Source organism: Miniopterus schreibersii (genome assembly GCF_964146895.1).
Source record: "Miniopterus schreibersii genome assembly, chromosome: 1".
NCBI lineage: Eukaryota > Metazoa > Chordata > Mammalia > Chiroptera > Miniopteridae > Miniopterus > Miniopterus schreibersii.
Window position 1 is genome coordinate 103,358,216 of NC_138101.1, and position 27,827 is coordinate 103,386,042.

A 27,827-nucleotide genomic window follows, 5' to 3' on the forward strand; every position below is an offset into this window, starting at 1 on the left:
CCACCCCCAATTAAGTGGGTCAGGGTGGGATCTCTGTACCCTGTACACTCTGCCAACCTTACTTGGGGCCATCAAACCAGCTTGTCAAGGGCAGGGCCAATCCAGCCAGGGTAACAAGCAGCCTAAATGTAGGTTTTGGTCCCTGTCCTTAGCCCTGAATCCCAGAGGCATTGGGAAGAGAAAGGGCATCACCTGTGCCCAGGGACTGGGCCATCCCAGTTGAGGGAGCATAACTGCTGCTCCAGCCGGGAAATGCGGAATGCCAGATAGGATGAGGACATGACCAAGAAGCAGATCCTGGAGAAAAGAGGGCAAAAGGGGTCGAATCTCTCTTCTAGAAAAAGTGCACTTTTAGAGGCTCACCAAAAGTAGGAGTGAGTGGGACTAAGCTCCTTTTGCAATAGGAAGAATTGAAGAGCCCTTTGCCCTGCAGCCATGTTCAAGCCTGGGCATCTTTCACCCCAAAGGACACATGGGGGTCCTGAGACTCATCTCTGTGGAGATGTCCTCAACGCCCAGGAGGAGTTCGGGGTTCTTCAGATGATGCCACCTTCCCTCTGACCGGCCACCTTAGTCCTGTACCTCCCCTGGAGACAGATTGCCCCCACCAGTCAGCAGAGCCAGAGGACGGTGATGAGGTAAAGTGAGAGGAAGCCAAAGGCTGGCTGTTCATGAAACATCCCACCATGCTCACTATCTTCTGGTCCTCAAGCAGAGTTACAGACCAGTCTGGGGTACCAGAAACTGCCCTAATGGTGGGCAGCAGGAAGGCCTTGGCTTTCCCCTAGCCTATCTGATGGCCCTCCCCAATTTTGTCAACCCTCTCCAATCTTGTGCAACTTTTCCTTTTCTCAATAGTTTCATGTCCTACCCCTCCCCATTGTACAGCCTTAACCCTAAGTTAAAAATAAAAACTGGGGATACTTTGTCTCACCACAGAAGGGCATGCCTGCCTGCCATGTGACCTCCAGACACCACCCAGGAGCTAGCAGTTGACTCAGAATCTTCCCCTTGCTCTGTACAGTGACCTCCCTACACACCAAGGGCCCTGCTCCAAACACCCAGACACCTGGATGGGTCTGCCCCCTCTCCCAATACAGTCACCTACAGCACAAAGAAGACCTTGAGGAGCCGGTAATTCCAGAGCCTCAGCTCTTCCTTGCTCCTGGGCTCCTCCTCCAGCGTCTCCTCCTCACGGACAGCATTCTCTGCAATAAGAGAGCAGTTAGTCATCTTCCTGAGGCAGCAGGACCCCAGCTCAACATGGTGCGTGCCCACCTCCTACCATTCTCTGAAGCTGCCTGGACTCTTGGCTTTCCCTTTTGGGTTTGGAGAAAGAAAGAAACAGCTCTCAGAAGCCCTGTTGGCAGTGATGATCCCTTTTCACAGAAGTGGGATGAGGAGAAGCCTAGTCTTTGCATGCTGTTGCCATGTACAAGGCCCCTGAACTCACCAGACCCTCGAGGTTTCCTGGAAGGGAAGAAGCTGTCCGGGGAGTCCATGGATGCCCGAGGGATACAAGGGATGCTGTCTGGGAGGGACAGGGACCTGGAGGCAGGGCACACTTTCCTCCACTTCATCTCAGGGATGAGGACTTCCTGCAGAGGAAGAAGGAGAAGCTATCTTTCCATGACCCTTGGGATCTTACTTGCCCTGCGGTGCCCACACCAGCTTTATTAAAGCTTTCTCCATATTTTACCAACATAGATGTGTAGCGAGGCATGGAAGCAGGTGCCCGGAAGGGGAAACCATTGCCATAGCAGTCACGTGTCTCCTATCTGTCCCCACACTGGGACCAGCTATCTTTTAGGGAACAATGCCTCTGAAGACTACTAGTGGAAGTTCAAGATGTGAGGCCCAGACATCCAAGCATATGCTCAGACCAGCTGCTCAGAAAGCCCAGCACAACCTCTCTTAGATGGGATAAGCCATGACATATTCTAATCTGGGCTCTAAGCCTAAGCACGTCACTAGTCTTGGCAGTGAGCACTTATGGTTCCCATCAACAAAAATGGGAACATCACCTTCTCTCTCCCTGTGTGGTATTGTGCATACTGCATGCTTGGCTGACTGCTATAGTTACTGAAGGAGGCTTCAAACACCTTGGGGCCATTTTCACCCCCATCCCTACTCTAGAAACTCAGCTCTGCTTGCCCAGAAGCCCAGCTGCCAAAGGAAACTGCTGGGATCTCAGCAAATCTAAAATGAACCTGTCTGTGTTCTACATTAATAGCCTTTGAAGTTCTTCCCCAGGGATACCTCTATCCTCTTAGAGGCCCTCCTGACTTTGCTGAAAGAAAGAGGATGGGTCACTGGCTCTGTGCCTGTACAGGTGTGGGATCCGACCTGGACAGTGTTCTGAGGGCTAGATATCTGTTCTGCTCATAAAGTCAGCAAATCTGCCTAGGACCTGGTGGCTCTGCATGGTATGGAATGTGGCAGGTCTAAGAGACACCCTGCCACAGCATAGCCACTGGCTCTTGAGCCTGATGCCTTAGTTCTACATTGTGGGCCACTGCCTGAGAGGCCCTGAAGTCTTAGAGCCACAAGAAATCTCAAGCCAGCAGCTTTTGCTCCCAGCCTCAGCTCTCACCAGAGACTCGCACTCAGGTTCCTCTGAAAATTCTCTTACACTCAGACTCTTCTTGCTGGAAGGCTGAGGAGGAAAGGGAACAGGGGTTACTTGTCCTTCTGGAACAGCCAAGGTCAGGCATGGGGAGGCGCTCCCTCCATTTTGGATCAGATGGAGCCTCGCTCCCAGAGTTTGCAGGGATGCCCTGTTTAATGCTCGAGTGGAGGGGCAAGTCCAAGGCAACCTATTCTCCCCTGCGGCTGCTGCCCCTCCCCCTTCCTCACCATAGGCCAGAAAGAGTTATAGGCATCCTGGGAAGCAGCCCCGTGCTCCTGTCTGTCTGTACCCTGAGGAAGCACAAGTGAGGGCATCTACATGGGGACATATGAAGGCCTACTAGCCTCAAAGAGACATGTTCGCAAATACAGACACACAGTCCAAGGACTACCTCTGATACACTTAGCCTGAGACTGTTACTCACCTCTCGCTGCCCCTGTTCCCTGTGCTGAAGAAATGGGCTAACCTCCCTAAAGCCTTGTCCCAAAACCTCAGTCCAGGCTTAGCAGCCTCCCTGGCCTGACTCCTGCCCCTGAGCTCCATACCTGTAGGTGAGTGCAGACCCTCCTCAGCATGTCATATACACTGTCCCGGGAGAGCAATGACACAAAAACATACTGGGACATGGAAAGAAAACAAAGGGGTGGGGTGAGTAAAGACTTGGGATTGTGCCAGAGTCAGGCTATGGGCTCCTGGGGCTGGGATGGGGGGACTGACAAGAGAATGTGACTTAGAGACTCACTGACCTTCTGGCTAGTGTTGGTGGTGATGGCCAGGCCATTGGGAAGGAGCCGTGCCATCTTGTGTTTTTTGACCATTTGCACAGACACCACAGGAATGACCACCTGAGGGAAGAGAGGCACTGTCCTAAGGACACTGTCCCTTTGCTTCCAGAACAGGGCCCCAGCCCCAGCTCGAAGTGAGCCAAACATAAGCACTATGGAGAAGCCTGGCCCCATGTGGGAGAGTATGTGAACCTTCCCCTTCTCATGCAGCTTCTCCTTCCATTTACCCCCACCATGCCCAGCATGGGCAGCACATGTCACTCCAGGCTGTCACCCTCTCACCCAGGAGGCCAACGATGACTGCTCTGTTGAATCCCATACTCCAGTAATGGAGTTCCCTGAGCTATTTCCTGACCACACCTATGGCTCCCCCTAAGTGTGACATTCTACTCTGATTCTAAAGGCATTTCAGAGGCAGAATAACAATTCAGGCCAACTCAGGCCCGATAGAGTCTAGATTTGGAGCCCCTATTTTGGAAGGATCTGCATTGACATCAGGTGGGATGCCTCACAGCTGTTCATCCAACCAGTGAGGGGCCTTGTGCCAGCCTGCAGGGTGTGACTCAACACATGCCTTCAGGGCAGGGGCCTCTCTCTTCCCTGGGCTGAGGCTGGGACCTCACCAGACTATGGCAATCCTTACCACTCATTACTACCTTGATATCCTTGCCAAAGAGGCTGGCATGGAAGCAGAGCCAGTTGGGGGAGATATAGAGCCGGCCCTGGAGAAGGAGGTCCCTCTGAAGGGCACAGGAACACACTGGAAAGTCACAGGAGAGAAGGCTACCATGAGCAAGGTCTGTCGGGAAGCCCCAGGGCCTGGGTCCTCACACTAAAGAGTCCAGAGTCCAGCTCTCAGGATTCTGTCTTCCTCAGAACCCCACTTCCCAAACAACCCATCCTCCAGTACCCCAAGGGTCCTTTCCTGAGTCCTGACTGCCCCCCCCTCCCCCCAGCAGACTGCTAAATGTTTCCTCTTTCTCCATCCATACCCCAAAGGGTCCAGCAGGTTTCTGCCCTGGTCCCCCAAGCCCGGATTCTCACTCCCTCAGGCAGAATGCCCTGCCCCACCCTGCCCTTCCCTACCTGCTAGAGGACCCTGATTGTGCCAATGCTCCCACATGCTCAGTGAGAGGCCTGAGCAGCAAAGAATAGTCACTGATAAGAACAGAACAGAAATAAAATTTGGAAGCCCTGAAGTTCCCTCAAGAAAACTTTCATAAATTCAACTTCATATCCCAAACCAGTCTAGTCTCCTCACTTTTGAAGAAAAAATAACCAACCACATCCAAAGAGCAACCAATTCCCATTTCTGAATTGTGAGGACAGTGCCTGGGCCTCAGGCACTACAGGCACCTGTCCAGGCATGCCAGGGAGACAGCTCACCTTTGAGAACCACCTCCTCCAAGGGGATGTCTTTGAACAGCTTGTGGTATTGCTGGTTGTATTTACTTAGTAGTGTCTGCAAACACAGGGACTGGGGCTGAGAAGTCCTGGGAGATCACAGCACCAAAGGGACCCTGCTCCAGCCACCAGGAAATAATGCCACAGGGCCCCCTGGGGACTAAGCATGAAGCCGCCAGTAAGTAGCCAGTGGGTGTAGAGGGCTGAGTTCCAAGCATAGCTTTTCTCCTGGTAATGTTGGGTCCTGCTAGGCAGCCTATGACTGGAGAGGGACGCACCACTCCCACCCAGGAGGGACACCACTCAGGTTTCCTGGTGGCCAAGGAACCAGCAGTCACTGAATTCAGGCAGCCCAGGGCCCCTCCCTTGCTGGGCAGCGAGAAGTCAGCCTCCACACACTTACTTACCCCTTCTCGACTGTACTTCTTTATCTCTTCACCCTTCAAGCCTTCTGGCCAGTGCAGACTGCAAAGGAGACATTCCATTCCAGGGACAAGGAACCCTTGAGTCTTACCCATGCATCCTCAGTGCCAATTCTGCCCTGGCTTCAAGCCAGACACTTGGGGCAGAGATTGGAGAGGGGTCCTCTAGAGGCCACAGCACAGTGATAAGCACAGCAAGCAAATAGCTCCGCCCTGGTGAAGGACACTCCTGGATGCACAGAGGGTTCCCATGAAGGCGGCTCAGCGACCCCTCCTCCCGGACAGCTGTGAGAAGTGCTCCCCACCCCCTGCCCAGGAGATTTGCCTAGCCTAAGCTTAGATCTCCCAGAGATGCTTAGCAGCCATCTACCTCTGGGTGTCAAAAACCCTTTCCTATTTCTCTGGCCAAGGGGTAAGCAGAGGAGCAAACCCAAGAATAAATGAGCAGGAGGCACAGGGATGAGGACCAGCTTGGGGAATGGGTGAGATTGAGGTGTCAGACTCACAGCTCCGGGGCCTGACCATGGGCCATGATCCCGGCAGGACTGCCTCCTAGCAGCCTCCTCCTGGTAGCCTGGAGCTCTGCAGTGAGTTCAGCAGACTCACCTGACCTGGCAGAGGCTACCAAGCTACCCAGGCTGGGGGAAATGGGGTGGTGCTGAAATGCAAACCTTTGTCCTAGCCAAGTTGGCCTGAGGACAGGTGGGCAGGGGAGGAGGCTAGTAACCTGAGATGCCAGGACTCTGCTAGGTCCCAGTGCACTGGGTCAGGCCTGGGAGTGGGAGGAAGAGGCCCTGGGCAGCCAATGCTAGCCCTAACATCTTGTCTCAGCCTTACAGTCCCATTTCTTTTTCTTTTTTTTTTTTTGGTGTGTGTGTGGGGTGGGGGAGGGTCAAGACCAGACCTGGGTTCAGTAACCTTGGTACTTGGGTTCTGGCTAGGATAGAATTCAGAGCCAAGACCTGATCTATAAGAGAACATTAATTTTGTTAAATCACAAAGGTGGAAGAAGCAATTCTTAGAAGAAGTGGGCTTAGGAAACAAGTTATAGAGGCAAAGGAAGGGCCCTTGGAGCTTGGGAGCGAAGAAGCTAATGCTAATGAGGCAAAGGTAGGGCCTTTGGGGCTTGGGAGTGAGGAAGCTAAAGGTAATGTGCTTGAGGGGAAAGGGCAGGGGAAGGGAAGGGAAAGGCAAAGGCAAAGGCCTGCTCCCAGAAGGAAGAGGCTTACGGTCCCATTTCTAACAGGTCACCTCCTGAGGGCTTCCCACCTCCAATCCATATGCATATCTGACTGGGCGGGGGGCTCACCTGGAGTCCAGGGGTGTCTGAACCCTGTCTAGTTTCTCTGTGGAGAACAAGGGGCTCTTCAGAGAAGTTGTCTTCCCATGAATCTGTTGGTTGCTAAGAAGAAAAAGGCCCACATCAGGAAGGGAGCTTTTTGGGGACACCTTTCCCTATCAGCTCCACCATACCCAGGGCAGCTGCCTCTGCCTGCCACCCAAGACTATTTAGGGTGAGGCGGAAGACATTGCAGCCTGGAGGCAGCAGCTTAGGCAGAGATTCTGGGCTGTTGACGGAGGTGGGAGTCTTACTAGCTGTCTTTCCTAGAAGCCTGAAGCTTAGTTGCTTACTGGGCCAGAAGAAAATTAATCTACCTCATCTGAGCACCAGGCAGTTAGGCCTCTGGCCTCGCCCTTAAGGCGGCACACTGGGAAGGAGGACTCTGAGACTCGCTCAAGGCTGAAAGCACGTTTCTGAGGGGCCTAGGCAGCATTACTGTAAACCGTTGGGTTCTGGGAAAGGACGCTGAGCACAGGAGGCTTTATCAAAGCTGAGGAGCTAATGCGGCTGGTGGTGTGGAAGTGGACTCCCGTTAACCTACAGGTAAGTGTGGGCTGGGAGGAAAGGGGCTACCCCACACCAGGAAGTCATCATTGGTTTTCTTTGGACAGTCAGGGTAGCTCAGCCTGAGAGCCAAGCCATCTCAAAAATGTCCAGAGAGAAGGTCCTGGAAGGAGACACCCTCTTCTTGGGCAGAGGGGGCTGGCTCTTCACTGGCCTTTGAGTTCATGCCTCCACTAAATGGCTCCAAACAATAGGGTTACCTGCTTTCTGCCCCTCTAGGGAAGACAGGCTTGAAATCAATAAAGGCTGAGCAGTCAAACTAGCCCCCAGCTGGGTGGGCCCAGGGGCTGATGGGAAGAGAGGGTTAGGCAAGACACTGTGGTGGGGGGTAACAAAGTTCTGCCCAGTGGTCTCTCAGATGACAAGGAGCTGGAACCTGGCGCCTGCAAATCCCAGTACTTAGTCGCTCTCAGCTCCATGACTCCGGCAAGGATGGCTACAGCCCAGTGGCCAAAAGGCTGTGGGTTCCATTCCTGGTCAGGGCACATACCTAAGCTGTGGGCTCTATCCCTGGTCAGGGCTCATACCAGAGGCAACCAATCCATGCTTCTCTCTCACATTGATGTTTCTCTCTCTCTCTTTTCCTCTCTCTCTCTAAAAATCAATAAAAACATATCCTCAGGTGAGGATTTAAAAAAACCAATAGTGCCTGGCCAGGCGTGGCTCAGTGGTTGAGCACCGACCTAGGATCCAGGAGATCGGGTTCGATTCCCGGGCAGGGCACATGCCCGGGTTGTGGGCTAGGCAGCCGATCAATGACTCTCTCATCATTGATGTTTCTATCTCTCTCTCCCCCTCTCCTTTCCTCTCTCTGAAATCAATAAAGATATGTTTTAAAAAAATAAAAAAGCAAATAGTTACGTACTCAGCAGAAATCTGCCAGAGATTATTTAGTCTGACCCCCTCCCACCATACCATTGTACAGATTAGGAAACTGAGACCTAGCAGGGGACAAGCTGCACCCAATGTCACAGCCATGCGACCTGGTGACCTCACCCACAAAATCAGCGCAACCACAGCCATGTGGCCTGGTGACCTCTGCCTCAGTCTTATAGAGTTTTGATATACACATCAACATGTATTTCTTGAATCTTGCAAAGTGAGAGATTGTACTAGTGATTTGACCCTTTAACTCCCAAAGTTAATTTTGGAATTTATTTGGTTCCATCATTTCACATTTCAAGGAGGTTTTTCCCTCCTTGGTTTTTTTTTAATGCTCATTATAGAAAGTATATAAATATAAAATAGGGAAATATGATCACCAAAATCACCCATAAGAAAAATATTCCCCCAAGTCACCCCAAAATACATTTATGCATAAATATATAATTTATGTGAGAGGGATTATATATCATATAATCTGTATACCCTATTTTTGATGCTTAACATGATTTCATGAGAAATTCCCCATGTCACTGTCCATTCCTAAGATAGATTCTCAGAAGTGAAATTAGTGGATTGAGAATGAACATTTTTCAGGCTCTTTAGACCCACTTCCAAATGCTTTCCAGATGCTATACCAATTGACACAGCCTCAGCACTATATCAGGGTGCCCATGTCCTTATACCCAAGCCCTACACTGGATATTACCTTTTTCTCATTTTTTGCCTATTTGATAGGTGAGAATATATTGTTTTAATTTCCATTTCTACTTACTGGTAGGTTGAACAATTTTTCCCCAAATATTTATTAACTGTTGAAATGTGAATTGTCTATAAGGATCTTCATGTTTTTCTTATTGATTTGTATAAATTCTTTTTTTTTTCCAATCCTCACCTTTCAATGTTTATTGATTTTAAAGAGAGGAAGGGGGGGAGAGAAAGAGAGAGAAACCTCCATTGTTTGCCTCCTGTATGCATCCCAACCGGAGACCTAACCCACAACCTAGGTATGTGCCCTGTTGAGAACCAAACCCGTGACCCTTTGGTGCATGGGATGACACTCCAACTAACTGAGCCACACTGACCAAGGGCATTTACGTAAATTCTTTATTGAGAATATTAATCCTTGGTTTATCATTTTTGCAAATATTTCCCCCAGTTAGTCATTTGCCTTTTAGTTTTGTCTAGTATTATTGCTATACTTATGTTTAATTTTTGTGTGGTAGATTCCACCTATCTCTTTCTAAATTTTTTTAAAAATATGTTTTTATTGATTTCAGAGAGAGGAAGGAAGAGGGAGAGAAAGATAGAAACATCAGTGATGAGAGAGAATCATGGATTGGCTGCCTCCTGCATGCCCCTTACTGGGGATCAAGCCTGCAACCTGGGCATGAGCCCTGACCTGGAATTGACCCATGACCTCCAGGTTCATGGGTCAACACTCAACCACTGAGCAACACTGGCTGGGCCTAAATTTTTTTAAATTTATTGATTTTAGAGGAAGGGAGAGAAACATCGGTATGTTGTTCCACTTATTTATGCATTCATTGGTTGATTCTTGTATGTGCCCTGACAGGGAATCTAACCCACAACCTTGGGGTATTGGGACAATGCTCTAACCAACTGAGCTTCCCTGCCAAGGCCTTCATCTATCTCTTTCATCTCTCTGTTCCTTACTTGGTTTGAGTGCTTTGATAGGAGAGGCCCTTAAAGCAGCACATGTCCAAGTCAAACTACTGAGCCCTTAGAGAGCGTGAGCCCTGCAGCCCAAGAACCCACTGGGCCACCAGGGACAACAAGGGCATGGGCTCCACTCCAAGGAACAAGCCCTCCAGCTTGGAGACCAGGGGATAAAACAGGACCTTGAGAAGGAGACGGAGCTTATCCCATGGTTTCAGAGATAGGAAGACTGGCACTCAGGCACTGGAGACTGTGATTTGAGTTGTCAGGGCTGCAGGAGCTCAGAGGACACTTAGATCTCTGTTGAGTGAAAGAGTTACAGAAGGGCTCCTAGAGAAAAGGAAGCTGAACCTTACCAATGAGGTAGGACTATAGTCTTGCATAGGAATTCCATAATCTAACTATGCATGGAAATCATGCTTTTGCATGGATTCCAAACCACTCACCTTTAGATTAAAATGAGACTTTCTTGGGGAAGGAAGGCTTTCCTCAGCACTCCCCAGCCTGAGGAGGAACCCCTGCTGGTGCACTCACAGCACCCTGATCACACCTGCCCTGTACTGGTGTGCTGTCAGTGTCTATCTCCAGGGACTTGAGGACATCAGGGACTCTGCTTCCTCCCCATTGAATCCCCTGAGCCTGAACACCAGCATGAAACAAGCACTCACAACATGTTTGAGGAATGACCGGGAGAAGACAGAGAAGGGATGGTAAAGAGCAGAGGCTGGAGGAGCTACAGGCTGTGAGAATAACAAAAAAAGGCTGTGCACCTTCGTGAAGAAAATCACAGTAATAAGTTACTTGAGAACACATGGCTTCCAAATATAGTTATTTATTTATTTATTTATTTATTTATTTATTTATTTTCAAATCTTTAAATTAAAAGCGACCCCTTTACTTGTGATCAGCAGAATGGTTATAAATTATTCCTTCAGGTCCTTTCAGGAGCCAGACCTCCTGGCTGCCCTGATAAAGCTTGTTGATAAGGAGACCCCAACTGTGGCCAAAACGTACTGCTTTCAAAATTATCTTTAACTCAAGCTTTCTACTAAATATTCTTCACTCTTACAGTGTTTGTTTGTTTAAATGAGTGAAGATAAAAAGAGAACATTGCCAGGTGAGAAGATTTGGGGCCCAGTGGTCATCGAGCTTTCACCAGCAGAACCAGGCAGGTGAGGGGGAGGCACCCAGAGACCACTGGGTCCCACCCAGAAGGCCAGGGAATTGAGGGTGGGAAATTACCTTGGTTCCCCCACCCTGCAGGCAGCCTCTGTCCATTTCCACATAGAGTTCCTCAAGTTTCTCTTACTCTGTGGGCTATGAATTATACCTCCTGCCCATCCATCCCCATCTCACCTGCACATGCAGACTTTTGAGTTAATAATATCAGAGATTCTCCAGGATGTAAAAGACCTATACTCAGAAAATTATAAGATACTGAAGAAATTGAAGAAGATACAAATAAATGGAAGCATATACTGTATTCATGGATAAGAAGAATTAACATCATGAAAATGTCCATACTTCTCAAAGTAATCTATAGATTCAACTTAATTCCTACCAAAATGTCAATGGCATATTTCCCAGAACTAGAACAAATAATCCAAAAATTTATATGGAACCACAAAAGACCAAATAGCTTCAGCAATCTTACAAAAGAAAAACAAGGTTGGAGGCATCATGCTTCCTAGTATCAGTCTATACTACAAGGCTATAGTAACCAAAACAGCATGGTACTGACATAAATACCGACATATAGATCAATGGAACAGACCACAGAGCCCCAAAATAAACCTGTGCTTGCATGGTCAATTAATATTTGGCAAAGGAGGCAAGAACAAACATTGGGGTAAAGACAATCTATGCCACAAATGGTGCTGGGAAAATTGGATAGACACATGCTAAAAAAAGGGGGAAAAAAGAAACTAGACTACCTTCTTACACCACATACAAGAATAAACTCTAAATGGATTAAAGACTTAAATGTTAGACTCAAATCCATGAAACTCCTAGAAGAAAACAAAGGCAGTAAAATCTCTGACATTTCTCTTGGAAATTTTTTTCTGATATATCTCCTTGGGCAGGGGACAGAAAAGAAAAAATAAATAAATGGGACTATATCAAACTAAAAAAGTTTTGCACAGCAAAGGAAACCATCAACAAAATGAAGACAACCTCTTGAATGGGAGAAGATATCTGCCAATGATATATCTGATAAGGGGTTAATATTCAAAATTTATAAAGAACTCATACTGTTCAAAGCAAACAATCCAATTAAAAAATGGGCAGAGGACCTGAATAGACACTTCTCCAAAGAGGACATACAGATGGCCAAGAGATATATGAAAAGATGCTCAACATCACTAATCATCAGATAAGTGCAAATTAAAACCACAATGAGGTATCACTTCACACCTGTCAGAGTGGTTATCATCAATAGATCAACAAAGCAACAAGTGTAGGCCAAGATGTGGAAACAAGGGAACCCTCAAAAAATTAAAAGTGTAACTGCCTTATGATTTAACAATTCCACTTCTGGGAATATTTCTGAAGAAACCAAAAACATTAATTTGAAAGAATTCATGCACCCCTATGTTCACTGCAGTGTTATTTACAATAACCAAGATATGGAAACGACCCAACTGCCCATCAATAGACAACTGTACAAAGAAGAGGTGGTGCATATACACAATGGAATATTACTCAGCCATAAGAAAGAACGAAATCTTACCATTTGTGACAGCATGGATAGCCCTAGAGGGTATTATGCTCAGTGAAATAAGTCAGTCAGAGAAAGACAAATACCATATTTCACTTATATGTGGAATCTAAAGAACAAAATAAATGAACAAATGAAATGGAAACAGACTCATAGACACAGAGAGCAGACTGCTGGTTGCCAGAAGGAAAGGGGATTGGGAGAGTGTATGAACAGTTAAAGGGATTAAGAAGTACAAGTTGGCAGTTACAGAATAGTCATGGGGATGTAATGTACAGCACAGGGAATACAGTCAACAATATTGTAATAACTATGTATGGTGGATACTGGAAATATAGGGGGAACACTTTGTAAAGTTTATGATTATCTAACCACTATGCTATACACCTAAAACCAATACAAAATAATATTGAATTAAACTTTAATTGGGAAAAAAAATCAGGGTTTCTCAAATCCATACTTATTTTTTTAATCAAAGATACAGAAATATGTCATTATTGTCATGAGGGGGATGGAGCAGGGGATGCCCAGTATTTTGGACATTAAAAGGGTATAAAATGTTGGAAAAGTCCTCAAATGAGGCCCTTTCACCCTGCTGAGGCTGGTCTGAAGGCAGGATACCTATCCAGAGGACACAGTGGGTGCTTGCTCTGCCCTGGCCCAGCACTACCAGGCATTCAATCCATGTGGCTGACTGATCAAAGGGGGAGCTCAGGTGGGAGGTAGACAACATATAGAAAAGGATAATGTGGCCCAGACAGGATGGGCTGGGCTATTTGGGGAAATCACAAGTTGGGCCCCTGCTGCCCCCACTATACTGTCCTTGGCTGCACTCCCCTGGGCTGTGGCATGTCCAGGCAACACTCCTCCAGCTTACCCAGCCCCTTTTCCCCCACTCAACCTTCCTAACCACAGGGAGGACCTCCCTCCAGTGCTCCTCCATGCCTCTGGCAGAAGCAGTGCCATAGCTGATGCCTTGCAGCCTGAGCCAGCCGGGTCTTCGTGGTCACAGTCACCTGTGGTGTCTCCTGCTACAGGGAGACACCCACACTCTCCCCAGGACTTCTCATGGACATCTGAGACACTAGAGCATCCTGTGGGTCCTGTTAGCTTTTCTCAAAGCCAGGCCCAGGGACAGCTCCACCCTCTCTTGTAGCCAGCCAGGACGCTGGGCCCCAGGTTGCCCCAAGGAGAGACCTTCTCTTCCAAAAACAAAACAAAACAAAACAAAACAAAACAAAACCACATCTCAGTAGCAGGCACCTGAGAATACAAACCCAGAGACCACAGAAATAGACATCTAAGGACAGGAAGCTAAGTGGACATCTGTCCTGGAAAGAATGTTGGCCACTGGGGCTCCTTTGCTTCTTGGGGACTTCCTTTGAATGGAATCATATCTTATGTGCTCTTTTATGTGGCTCCTTTTACTTGGCAATGCATTTGTGACATTCACCCAGTGTCGTGTGTAGTTTTAAACTGCATTTTCACTAGTGTTTAGAATCCTGGTCTATGGCCACACTATAATGGATTTATTCGTTTTACTGTTGATAGGCATATGGGCAGTTTCCAGTTTTTGCCTGTTCCGCAAGTGTTGCTATGAACATTCCAGTGCCTTTCTTGTGGACACAGTATTCATTTCTATGGGTAAACACTTGAGATTGGAATTGCTGGGTCATAAGGTAGGCGTATGTTCAGTTTTAGGCTTTTAAAGGCTCTCAGGTGATTTTCAACACACAGCCAGCATTATGAAACCACTGGATGAACCCTGCCTCACCCCTCCTTTTTTTGCCGTTTCTGGTCTTCAGGGCCAATCCTCCTGGGGCTCTGGAGCCAGGACCCTGACCTTATGCCTTCACTCTGCCCCTCTGGAGTTCCGGGAACATCCTTGGCAAGATAGGAATTGCACTGCCAATAGAGATTTCCTTCATCTGCTAGGGTCACAGAGCCCATTTACTAAGTTGTGCCAAGGAAGTAAGAAGACCAGCAGCTTTCCCATGTGGCCAAGGCCAGCTCTGAGCCACACTGCGCCCTTCCTGAAAGGCCATAGTCCCGACACACAGCCCAGACCACTCCCAAAGGGAAACTGGAAATCTGAATATAGAGTCAGGCTCATCATCAGTACACTGAACCTTGAAGGTAAAGGTAATCTTTTTCTTTTGCAAAGAATAATGCTAATATTTCTTACACAGGGGCTGCACCTCACTTCCGATTTTCCATATCTAGGACAACTGCTTTGCCTTTCTGCTGACTAGAAAAGGTGAGGAAATCCCATAATTGACTTCCATACTAAGTGTAAAGGGTGAGGCTCAGGGAGTTTGGGGCCACATGCTGGGTCCTGACCCAGCTGTCCTGCTCAGCAACCCTGGCAAAGAACTCAGGGATGGAAGGTGCTCAGCATAGCCACAGATATACTTCTCAGAAGCTTGTCTAAGAACAACCGGGCCAGGAAGGTGCTTGGTTTCCCTTTAATACCTGTGGCATCTTTGAAATGAGGGAGATGTGGAGTGCCAGAGGCCCCGCTTCCCAAAACATTACAGTTTGTACCACAGCCAACAGAGCCACAGGTGTGCTCCAGACCCAAGCAAAGCCATTGCAAGCTGACCAGCAGCCTCTGTAGAGTGAAAAGACGAGCAGGCCCATCAGATGCCCTTTCTAATGAGTACTAACTGGGAAATATGAGATGTGGAGGTGTGCAGCCAAAGCAGTGAACAAGCATGCTGGAGCAGAATATCTGGGTGCGCCAGAGCGAGGGAAGCAGGAGCAGAGAGGAGCAGGGGGCTATGAACCAAGCCCCCAGTCTAGGGACAGCAAAGATGGTCCACTCCCTGTGGCTGCCCATTGACCTTGAATTCTGCTTCCATTGCAGCCAGACAAGAAACCCCCACACCTGTTTTGCCCAAAGATGACAAACCAAGGCATGCATGTGATGTCATTTAGGAAGGAGATACTACTTACATTTCACGGGTGGAGAAAGGAGGCTCAGTTTGGTTCAGTGATTTGCCCACACAGTCATTGGCAGGGCCAGGACTCCATACCATACCCCCCAAAAAGGGGCCGGAAAGGGGAGAGGACTCTCTCTGAATGCTCAAACTAAGGCAAGCCCTGTTAGTTGAGGGGGCCCCTGGGGAGAAGGGAGGTGTCCAGATCTGGCTCATGATCTCCTCTCATCCTTATTCAGCTCTAGTTCTACAGGGACATGGCACCATCCTCCTTATACAAATGAGGAAACTGAGGCCCAGAGAGGTAAAGCATCTTGCTCCTGACTACATAACTGGAAAGTAGTGGAGCTTGAATTCAAAATCCAGTCTGGCTGAAACTGTACACTCTTTCTAATGTGGCACAGGGCCAGGATTCGAGAGCCCTGGAATTCTTCCCTCTCTTACAGCTTTCCCTGCCTGCAGGGCCAGGCCCTAGCTCTCTCCAAAGGCCCCAATACAGGAGAGTTGGGGGAGACAGTAGGGGGTCTCTTGGGTTGAGATGAATATGCATAGGCCCTCTGGGGAGTGGGATTGTCTAAATTAGACCCCCTCTCCCAAGCCTTTATCTCCTCTACTCAAAGAACCAGACAAACTGGGAGGGTTAGTTGCTCAGGAGGAGATGTGGGATGGCCCAGCCCTCTGGGGATGGCTGGATCCATCCAGAACAAGGACCCCTTTGAGCTCTGGTGCTAACAAGAACTCCTACCTACAAGGATCTGAGAAACCCTGGGTTCCCCCATCCAGTGGAAGCTGAGACGGCCAAGAGCAAGGCTGGCCCCCTCTCCCACTCTCAGCAGCCAAGACACTGCCCACAGTCCAGGTCTCCCAGTGGATCCCAGATCTGTGTAGCCAAGCCCCTTAGCTGCTTGGCTGACTGGACCAACCCTGGTTAAAGGGCCCCAATCACCATTTCCCCTGCTCCCTGACTCCCCACCCAGGCCTGGGCTCTCTCAGCATACCAAAAAGGCCCAGCTCCTCATGAAGACGGAATTCAGTAGCAAATGCTCTGGCTGAGGCTTCCCCTGCACTAAGGAAGTGTGCTAATGAGGTGCCCCTCCCAGCTCTGCTTGGGCCCTGCTTTGCTAACCTGATCCTGCCCAAGATGGAATTCCTCATGTTCTCATCCCCCAGTACCTCTCCTCCCTGAAGCCTGGCCAGCCTGTACCTGCAGGGAAAGTAGACCTCTCCCTGCCTGTGTCTACACCCAGTATGCTCAGGTATTTTCCTTTGCTGCATTGCCTGTTTATGTGGCTGTCTCCCACGAGACTCTGTATTCATCTCTTGCCCCAGGGCCTCACACAGCTTCAAGCATACAGTAAGTGCTCAATAACTGTTTACTGAATAAACAAATGCTTTCTGATGAAAAGCTCAACAGTTTGTTCAGCAGCAGTAGGGCTTCAGGACACAAACATAAGAGCTGGAGTGAGAGCAACCCACTCAAGTTTGCTCTGGCTTCCCCTGACCTTCTGGGTGGCCCCCAGTCATCTCTACCCGAGTTTGCTCCACCTTGACCTACAGATCTTCAGGACTGCTGTATGTTCCTGAGAGGATCTGAGAGGTCATGGCCCAGTTCTGGGGAGAGGGCCAGTTCTCATAGCCTTGCCCATTGAGCCTCACATCCCCTGCCAGCACCACTGAGAGCTGAGTTGGCCCTGAGTCCATCATGTCCCTTGAAGGATGCCCAGAAGTTGCAGCTCCCCAGGGGAAGCAGAGATGGAGGCACTACTAGGCCCTGAACTGTACCCACAAAGCTCCATATATGTCCTGCACAACTAAATCTTTCCCCTGGGCTTGCAGCCAGAGAGCAGTTGGGAGCAGGACCCTCTCTACATCTGGGGCACACCCAATGACTACCTCCCACCCATCTTGAGCTCAGAGGCACTCCCACAGCTCGGGTCCAGCCATGCTCAGGATGCCATCCTCTCTCTCTTCTCCCTCCACCAGAGCTTTGAGGCCAGCGATTGCTGCCTTCTTCCTGGCCAGAGCTCAAATGCCTGCAGAGTGAAGACAGTTACCAGGGAGACATATAGGCTAAACAGCTGAAAGGCCGAAACCCAGGAGCTTTGCTTCTGGGAATATCCAGGATTTCCTAGGAAGCCCAGGCCACACCATGGAGCAAGCAACTGGTTCTACAGAGAGAGAGATCGGCCTGTTCCTGTAGCAGCATCTGTTTGAGCTGGCACCCCTGGACCTGGTCACAGACCACTTTTTCTTGGCAGGCCACTTGAGGCCTGGCCATTTTCAGACAAGAAGCTGGTCATTCAGGTCTAAAAACAGACTTGTATTCATTAAGAAACAGAGCAACCCTGTACTCTGGTGGCCACCCTCGGCTGGGCACTGCTGAAAGGAGGGCCCACAGACAGCCTAAGTCGCTCAGACACCCCCACTCAAGGCAGCCAGATGGTGTGGCTACTCTTGGGACAAGTCAGCTCTGTCCACTCCAACCACCAAGCAACCTCAGAATCATTCTGACCTTGTGGACCCACCAGGCTCTTCTCAGGGCTCAGGCAGATTGGAGGGGTCTCAGGGTCCTGAAGAGCCTGAATGTGGGGGCAGGAAGGCAGGGAGGCAGGCTGGAAGTACCTTGCACTGCTGAGGGGCCTTGGGGAAGACACTTGCTCTTTCTGGGCCTCAGTTACTCCTCTGAAATAAGGCAAGACACTCTTAGCCCTGGAGGGAAAGCAAATGTCCAGGTAAACACAAAGCAGAGCCCAGCACTAGGTGGACTGCAGATGGCCACTGGCCCCCTCTGTGGTCAAAAGAATGCCTGTCCCAGGAGAGGCTAGCAGAAGCATAGTCCTCCAAGGGCTGCCAGCTTCTCCATCTTCCTCCTACAAACACCAACTGAAGACCTGCTATTTGTTCAGCTCTGTATAAGTGTTGTGTATGCTAAGAGGGATAAGGCAAGCTACTATCCCCAAAGTGCCTGGTAGGAGAGGCAGACATGAAACAAGTATTTACATAAATCAATACATAATTAAAACTGCGATATATATTCTTTGAAAGAAAAGTACAGTGTCCGAGGAGGACCTCTATCAGGGAGTCCTACCTCAGCCATGGAGAGTTGGGAAGGCATCTCTGAAGAAGCAGCAGCATTTGAGCTGATAGCCAATGGATACTAATAAGATGGGTTGGGGGTGATTGGAAGGAGTTGGAGAGGGGTCACTGTAGAGAGGTTTTGATGTGCAAAGGTCCTGTGGCCAGAGGTGTGTGGCATTTATGAGGAACATAAATAGAGCCTTTGTGTCTGGAGTGTAGAAGTAAATAGTGAAGCAGTAAGCGATGAGGCTGGAGAGGTTGGCAGGGCCCCAGTAATGATTTTCATCATTCTCTTAAAAGCAATGGGGAACCAATGAAGGAATTTAAACAGGGAAATACACAATCAACTTTGTATGTTAAAGAGATCACTCTGATACATAGATTTGCTTTAAAGTAATCCAAAGGAGGTGGGGCTGGGGGAGTAGAGGATGAAAATTGATGAAATGGGAGCAACTTTATTGTGGTTATTGCACCGAGGTGATGGATACATGGGTGTCCACCCTACTACCGTCTCCTCTTTTGTATGTTTAAAATTTTACATGGAGACAGATCAGTTAAGAGACGGTATTCCAGCAAAGAAATAATGTCTCAGACTTGGTGGCAGTGATGATGGAGGGCTAGAGATGGATTCAGGATATATATTTCCAAATAGAACCAACCTGACTTGGTGATCAATTAGATGTGGGGCATAAGGGAGAATATATAAAATATGACTCCTAATTTCTGGTTTAATCAAGTAGGATACTACTATGTTTTGCTGAGACAAAACAGGGGAAAATGTATTGGAAAAAGAATGTCTTTGAAGGAAACAATAGTGAGTTCAGTCTTGAACATGTGTGAGAAACATTTAAGTGGAGATGTTAGGCTATATATTGGTAAATGCTCAGAAGAAAGGTCCAGGCTGGAGGGATAACTTTCTGAGTTATTGGCCCATGGTAGTACAGAAGCTAGGAAGATATCCCAGGGAAAGTAGATACATAAAGAAGAGAAGCTATCAACAAGGGTGCCAAGACCAATTCAAAGAGGGGAAAAATAGTCTTTTCAACAAATGTGCTGGGACAACTGGATATGCACAGGCAAAATAATTAAGCTGGACCCCTACCTTACACCATATACAAAAATTAACTAAAAAATGTTGGAGCTCTCTTAGAAGAAAACATAGGTGTAAATCTTTGTGACATTTTATTAGCCAATGGTCTCTTAAGATACGACACCAAAACCACAAGAAACAGAAGAAAAAATAGATAAATCAAACTTCATCAAAATTAGAAACTTTTGTGCTGCTGCTGATATGATCAAGAAAAGAAAACGTACAGATGGGAGAAAATAATTGCAAATCATGGATTTGACAAGAGACTAATATCCAGAATATACAAAGAACTCTTACAGTCTTGAAGATATTATACTAAGTGAAATAAGCCAGTCACAAAAAGACAAATATTGTATGATCCCACTTATATGAAGTATCTAGAGTAGTCAAATTCATAGAGACAGAAAGTAGAATGATGGTTGCCAGGGGCTGGAGGGAGGGGAACATGTAAAGTTATTTAAAGGGTATAGACTCAGTTTTGCAAGATGAAAAAGGTCTGGAAATGGATTGAACAATATGAATATACTTGACACTACTGAACTGTACCAATGAACTTAGAAATGGTTAAGATGGTAATTTTTATTTCATGTGTTTTTCTTAACCACAATTTAAAACACGTTTTTAAAAAAGGGGGACTCTTAAAGCTGAACAATAAAAAGACAAATAATTCAACTAAAATGAGCAAATGTTTGAATAAACATTTTTTCAAAGAGGATATCAAAGACCAATAAGTACATTGATGCTCACTATCACAAAATCACGAGATACTGCTTCACACCCACAAGGAGACTATGATCAATACCACGTGTTGGTGGGATGCAGAGAAATTGGAACCCTCATATATATATCTGGTGCAAATGCTTTGGAGAACAGTTTGGTGGTTCCTCAAATGGTTTAACACAGAGTTACTGTATGACCCTGCAATTACATTTCTAGGTTTACATCCAATAGAACTGAAAACGTGTCCAAATAAAATCTTGTACAAGAATACTCATAGCATTATAATCATTATCATTATAATAGCCCCAAAATGTAAACCCCAATACCCATTAACTGATGAATGGATAAACAAAATATGGTATATACAGTGGGAATATTATTCAGCCATAAAAAGACACAAAGTACTGACACATGCTACAACACGAAGGAACCTTGAAAACATTCTGCTGAAAGAAGCCAGTCACAAAAGACCACATATTTTATGATTCCATTACAGGAAATATCCAGGATTGGCAAACACATAGAGACAGAAGGTACATTAGTAAGTAGTTGTCAGAGGCTGAGGGGAGGGGAATATGAAAGTGACTGATGGGCATAGGGTTTCTTTTGGGGTGATGAAACTGGTCAGGAATTAGACAGTGATGATGGTTGTACAACTTTGTGAATACACTAAAAGCCACTGCATTGTACACTTTAAAAGGGTGAATTTTATGGTATGTGAATTATACAGTTGTCCTTTGGTATACATTAGGGGATTGGTCCCACCCTCCCCTCCAACGTCCCTATAAATACCAAAATTCCAGGATGTTCAAGTCCCTTAAATAAAAAGGTGTTATACTGCATATCACCTATATTGGTATATAGGCTACCTCAGGGTTTGCCTACCTATCACTCATTCACAGAGGTTTCAAGTGGAATTTTCTGGGACTTCATCTCTGCCTCTGGATATTTTTGATCCCTGGTTGATTGAATCCAGGGATGTGAAGCCGGAGGATATGGAGGGCCAACAGTATCTCCAGGAGGAGAGGGATGGGGAGAGAAATCTGGGACCTCAAGAACCACAACACTTACAGACTGTGTGGGAGAGGGAGAGGAGCCCTGCAAGAGCTTAGGAGAGAGGGGCCCAAGAGGTAGAAAGACAATCAGGTGTGTAGGCTGTTGTGAAAGCCCAAGGAGCGTTTCAAAAAGGGGAATGGGAAGGCAGTGCAGTTTGGAGAGGCCCAGAAGGAGAAAACTGAAAGGCAGGCATGATCCAGACTCGGGGCTAAAGGCCTGCTCCTCCTTCCCCTTCCCCGCCTGCGACTGCATCCCAGGGATGGACAGTGAGCACAGGCCTGTGAGCACAAGTAAGGATGCTGCTGAGCACAGCTGAAAATTCAGGTCACCACTAGCTCAGCACCACACCAGCCTTGGATTCTGCTTTCCTCCCAGTGAAAGACGACAGAGATACCAGAGCATGTGTGGGAAAAGGGATTGTCTGTTCCTCTCCTGCTTCCCTGAGAGGCACGTTTGGGGTCGGGGAGGGAGAAGATACGGCTCTTGCCCTCAGCCTCACTGCTGGGTCCACCCTTCCCCAGCCGTTCTCCGCAGACGCTAATCCGCCCCCGGGGCCTCTCTGCCGGGCCCTCAAACCGCAAGTCTATTTTCTGCGCCGAGAGGGTAGCCACGCCCGGAATTCCAGCGCCGCAGTTAGCTGGGCTCCGAGGCCCGGGCTCTGGCGCCAGAGAGCACTCCCTCCTGTGGGTGGGGGCTGGTGGGTCCCCAGGGGGCTGGTGGGTCCTCAGGCGGAGGAGAGAAGCTGGCGCAGCCTGGGGGCGCAGTGGGAGGTGCGCCCGCGCGCCCGCACCTCCTGGCCTCCCTGCACCGGGGAACCCCTCTTGCGAGGGTGCCCAGCACCAAACCCGGCAGTGGGCCCGGATTTGAGGCGCCCCAACCAGGCCCGGCTCCACGCCCTGCCTTAGGCTCCCGCCAGCTCTGCCGCCTAAGCTGTGCTCCAGCTAAGGGTTTAGATTCCTGATGACCTAGTTTTAAGGAGCTTGCTGGGACCTTTTCCTGCAGGGAGAACCCAGTTGTCTGATGGAAAGCCCTTAGGACAGCCTGCTCTTCCCACCATTTTCAACACTGTTCTGGAGGTTCTAGCCATTGCACAAAGGCAAGAAAAATAAATAAAAGGTTTATATATTAAAAAGATGCTTATTATTTGAAAGATGGTAAAATAATCTACCCAGAGGACATATAATCAACTGAAAAAACATAAGAAAGTGGCCCGGATATTCTTATATTTGGACATGGGCTAGGCAGAGCTGTGATTGGAATAGAAACACAATGACCTCTTATGGAGCTAATTATTATCTGGTTACAAGATTAACATAAAAATAAGTAGTTTCACCCTGGTCGGTGTGACTTGCTTGGAGTGTGGAGCTGTGCACCGAAAGGTGGCGGGTTGGATTCCTGATCAGGGAACATGCCCAGGTTTTTGGCCCATCTCCTGCCGGGCCTGTATGGGAGGCAACCCATCGATGTTTCTCTCTCTCTGTCTCTCCCTTCCTCTCTCTTTAAAAAAATAAATAAATAATCCATTTCTCTCTAGACCTGCAATAAATAGTTGTAAAATATATTTGGGGAAATTATTCTTATATATGTCAACAACACATATAAGATACCCAAGAATAAACATTTTAAAATGTAAAGAAATATGAGAGGAAAACCACAAAGATTTAAAAAATAACATAAAAGGAAACTTGAATAAATGGAGAGATGAACTCTGTTCTTGAGTGGGAAGAGTCAACATTTTAAAGAAGCAAATTTAGCCTCACCTATGAAACAGGAGATGGGGGTTCAATTGCTGTCATGGCAGTGCCCGGGTTGCAGCTCGATCCCCAGTAGGGGGCGGGCGTGCAGGAGGCAGTCAATCAATGACTCTCATCATTGATGTTTCTATCTCTCTCTCTCTCTCCCTCTTCCTTTCTCCCTGAAATCAATAAAGACAAATTTAAAAAAAAAAGGAAGGAAGGAAGGAAGGAAGGAAGGAAGGAAGGAAGGAAGGAAGGAAGGAAGGAAGGAAGGAAGGGAGGGAGGGAGGGAGGGAGGGAGGGAGGGAGGGAGGGAGGGAGGGGGGAGGGAGGGAGGGAGGGAAAGAGAGAGAGAGAGAGAAGAAAGAAAGAAAGAAAGAAAGAAAGAGAGAGAGAGAGAGAGAAAGAAAGAGAAAGAAAAGAAGAAAGAAAGAAAGAAAGAAAGAAAGAAAGAAAGAAAGAAAGAAAGAAAGAAAGAAAGAAAGAAAGAAAGAAAGAAAGAAAGAAAGAAAGAAAGAAAGAAAGAAAGAAAGAAAGAAAGAAAGAAAGAAAGAAAGAAAGAAGAAAGGGCTAAACAGATCAAGCTTTTTTTAGAGCTGGGGCTAAATTATCAGAATCCAGGTCTCAGATTCCCAAAGCTGAAGGCATGGCAGGGAAACTAACTTCTGGTGAACATGCAGTTACACAGCCTGAGAATCTGTAAGTGGGCCAGATGTGATGGTATAGATGAAGAAAAGGAGGCTCAGAGCCAGTAGTAGATCAGCATTAATTTGTGGAGCAAGGATTTTGTCCAGGTCTTTCTGAAGGCTCAGACTTTTCGTATTGTTATGTCACAGTGACTACATCTGAGAATGACTTAAAGGAAATGAAACTTGTTCACTGTTATCCATATCAAGAAACTTGGTGTAAGTAAAAAAATATTCAAGTGGATAAAAAAAGGGTGGAGTTGTAATTGGGCACAAGGAATTTCAAAGTATGTGCCTACATATGAATATCATCCATCACGTATGTCACTGTAGCCCTGATTACTAGAAAGTTCTTTCCAACACCCAAATGGACCTCACTCTACCTAGTGATCTTTCACCAAGGAACAAAGTAGTGTCATCACATTCGTTCCTTGATAAAATTAGATGTCCACTGTTGGTGTGACCAGTGCAGTCTGGGCCATGACCACTTATAACCTCTCTTCTCCTGGGTGACATTGGAAGACCCCATAGCTTTCCTACTGCTGCTTTTACATGGAGCCAACTGATTATTTCCAGTCCTCCCAAGTCCTCCTCCATCTTTATGGACCACAGTTGACAGTCTAATAGACCCCAGAGTCCAGGCAAGGGTTGCAGGGTGGGTCTGTGAACTCCAGAAATTTTAGGCAAAATTGTTGTGTCTGAACAAAGGGGCATACATCTGGAAAGAGCATTTCATTTTTACTAGATTTTAAATGTAGCCTATTACTCCCAAAATGATAGGAAATACAACTTTAATTTGATCAGCAACAAAATGGATTTAAAATATAAACTCCAAAACTGATTACTTTAAAAAATAAACACTCAGCTAGCAATAAACACCCTTGGTGCTTCGATTGTGGTCTCTAAATACCATTTCCCACTAAAAGAAACCTACACTCCTTGAAGAAATGGCTGATTCCAGATTTGCAGCAGGAAATGCACAAATGAGCATAAAATACCTAATCACACCAGAAAGCAAGGAAGCCATAAAAGACTTAGGTTATGGCACAAGACCCAGGAGCCTTTGAAGATGGGACAAAGATGGAACAAAGAGCGTCAATAAGAATGGTGTCTATAGTGGACTGAAATATATCAAATCTGTTTAAATCCATGAGATTATAACAATACAAAAATGACTCATTCTTCACCTTTGGTGGATACTAGGGACCCATTTCATCATTTTGAAAAATTGTAAATAGTTAAGTTTTAAATCTGCCTTTCTAGTACTAGCTATACATACTTCAGGGTAATCAAATGAGGAAACATTTTTTTTTTATGGAAAGATCCAAGTTAATAAATGATGAAAGAGTGATAGAATTAGAGTAATACCATTTTACAATCCCTAATGAAATAATGGGTCTAAATAAAATAATTATCAATGACTGCTAGCATCCTCCAGAGAAATAACTAGATGTGCTTCCTTAAGTGCTCAATAACTCTTGAATCTGAGCAACTTCTAGATACAACTCTCTATTTTTAGGTAATACAAGAGTTAGAGGAATATTTTATTTTATATTATTATTATTATTATTATTTTTAATCCTCACCCGAGGATATTTTTTTCCATTGCTTTTCAGAGAGGGTGGAAGGGAGAGAGAGATAAACATCAATGTGAGAGACACATCTGTTGGTTGCCTCCTGCATGTGCCCCAGCCAGGGTCGGGTATCGAGCCTGCAACCAAGGTACATGCCCTTGACTGGAATCAAACCCAAGACTCTTCAGTCCGAAGGACAATGATCTAACCACTGAGCCAAACTGGCTAGGGCCAGAGGAATATTTTAAACACCAACAAACTGGGAAATGCTATAGGAAAATAATCCTATTTCTTCAACAAATAAATTGCAACAACAAAGAAGAAGAAATGGAAGGCTTATATTCTGGAAAACACCTTCTTTCTGGCATTTGTGCTGTAGCAGGCAGGTCCTCCTTGGGGAGGCAATTCCTTCTGAATTACATAGGAAGCTCCATGCCCAGGCCCAGGGGCTTCTGCCCTCCCCCATTCCCCTTCTTTTCCTACATTAGTAAACAACAGGGGAATTAATCAAAGCTTCAAAGGCTGGTGATAACAGGTGGTGACAGATTGATGCCCTGCAGCCCAGGTGAATAGCAGCATAGTGGCCAAGATAGACTTCATGCCAAAGAATGATTTTCACTTCTCAAAGGAGAAAAACAAATGAATTTCTGGTGTATGGACTCAGGCACTGGACACCAAAGTGGAATGCTGTACTGTTCTTGAATTCTTGGTTATAGCAAAGAAGAAATAATGTAAAGAAATAAAATGCCTTCAGAAATTGAGGGGAAACATGCTTGGTAGCAGAATCACCGTTTTGGAGGGTCTCCAGTCCAATTGCCTTACCTGGTGGGTAGAGGGGACACCCTCTACTCACCTTTCCCTGCAACTCTGGAAGCCTTTGCTGTGAAAAGAGCTGAACTTCAGAGCCAGCTGGAAGTGTACATGGGGCAAAGACATTACCAATGGTCAGGGCACTCTCATTCTCTAGGAGCCCAATCCCTGCAAGGATGGCACCTTAAAACAATCTTGGGGCGAGGGCAGCAAAGGGTAGGGTACTGGGTAGGGCACTACCAGCCTCTTTGAGGACAGGACAGTGGGAGCTCTGAAGCATTCCACCAGCTCCAAATAACTGAGTGGAGTGAGCACAGGACTTACACATTCATACCACTGGCCCCAGTGCTAACCGTCCAGAGCTCAGACTGTGGAGCCTGGGATCTGGGCAAGGGCAGGAATTTACAGCCTCATTCACTGACTCAGTCTTCCCCAAATAATCCCACCCCCAAAGGCCCACAGACCTCAAGGGGCAGAGGTCACAATTTTTTTTTAATCTTCACCTGAGGATATTTTCTCCATTGCTTTTCAGAGAGAGTGGAAGGGAGAGAGAGAGACATCAATGTGGGAGAGACACATAGTTTGGTTGGGATGGAGTGTGGAACGGAGGCACGCGCCCCTGGTCAGAATCGAACCCAGGACCCCTCAGTCCGCGGCCGACGCTCTAACCACTCAGCCAAGCCAGCCCGGCAGAGGCCACAATTCTTGATGTCACCTGAAACACCTTCCGCCTGCCCTGCCTCCTTGCCTGGTCCGTGGTTGCAAGAACTTTCCTTCCTCCAGGGCGCCTTCGGATCAGATCTCCAGGCCGAGACCCGCCCGACGGGCCTGACCCAGGGGTGCGGCCCAGTCGTGCCAGGACAGCTCCAGGCTGTCTCCTGGCAGGGGCGGGCCGATTCGTTCGCAGACCTGGCTGGGGGGCAGAGCGGCTGACACCCTCATCCAGGAGCAGCAGGGAAGCGCCAGCCTTTGGGTGGGGAGCAGTCAGGACTAGGGGGTCGATGTGAACTGGGGAATGACTGACGACTGACTGACTGACTGACTGACTGACTGACTGAATGAATGAATGAATGAATACATGTCTGAATGAATCGCGATGATGGCAGAGGGTGGTGGTGCTGGACTACCGGAGGCGTAGGAAGGAGGGTGCCCTCCGCCACCCTGATGCCGCCTGGGAGTCTCTTCCGCCCGTGCGGACCCCCTGCGCTGAGCAGCCGGCCCGGACGACGCGCCCGGGCGCGGCGGGAACACCCGACAACCCGCGAGGCGCCGGGGTTGGCGACGGCAGCCCTGGAGCTGAGTCTGCATTCCAATGGCGGGAAGTGCCTGCCCGCAGGGCAGAAGGCACCTAGGCGCCGGGACCCCACCCCGCCCCTCGCCGCAGCCCCTGGTGCGGGGGCCCCAGCGTGCGGGGCTGCAGCCCTTACCTGCCCGCCTCTGCGGTCTCGCCTCGGCTCAGAGCAGTCATCACGTCGCCTCCAGGAGCCCGGCACCCAGCGGCTGGCCTGCGCACCCGCTCCGCCCTCGCCCGCTGGAGGCCCGCCCCCTCCAGCCCATTGGCTGCCCCCACAGGATGGGCCCTGCCCATTGGCCGGTCCTTCCCCCTCTCCAGACTCGAGGTGGGGCCCAAGCACCGCACAGATGCCAAGGCCCCTTTCCTGGGTCTTTACCTCCCGCCCAGCACAGCGAGGGCCTTGGGTCCCCTCCTCGA

At 47.9% G+C, this 27,827-nt stretch overlaps 1 protein-coding gene across 4 annotated transcripts in view; it reads right to left on the reverse strand.

The window, feature by feature from the left end:
- The window catches only part of GRAMD2A (GRAM domain containing 2A), a 30,280-nt gene extending 2,636 nt beyond the window's left edge, over window positions 1-27,644 (reverse strand). The window contains exons 1-11 of one of the 4 annotated variants that reach the window (XM_081118513.1): window positions 27,544-27,644; window positions 6,550-6,642; window positions 5,226-5,283; window positions 4,801-4,876; window positions 4,071-4,174; window positions 3,376-3,474; window positions 3,175-3,246; window positions 2,594-2,656; window positions 1,454-1,598; window positions 1,109-1,208; window positions 193-297 (exon numbers count right to left, since the gene is read on the reverse strand). In XM_081118513.1, coding sequence (XP_080974639.1) covers window positions 193-297; window positions 1,109-1,208; window positions 1,454-1,598; window positions 2,594-2,656; window positions 3,175-3,246; window positions 3,376-3,474; window positions 4,071-4,174; window positions 4,801-4,876; window positions 5,226-5,283; window positions 6,550-6,642; window positions 27,544-27,584 — 956 coding nt within the window. In that variant the 5' untranslated portion in view covers window positions 27,585-27,644. The remainder of the gene's footprint in view (window positions 1-192; window positions 298-1,108; window positions 1,209-1,453; window positions 1,599-2,593; window positions 2,657-3,174; window positions 3,247-3,375; window positions 3,475-4,070; window positions 4,175-4,800; window positions 4,877-5,225; window positions 5,284-6,549; window positions 6,643-27,543) is intronic. The other 3 variants (XM_081118514.1, XM_081118515.1, XM_081118516.1) reach the window with 3 other exon arrangements.
- Window positions 27,645-27,827: the final 183 nt, after the last annotated feature.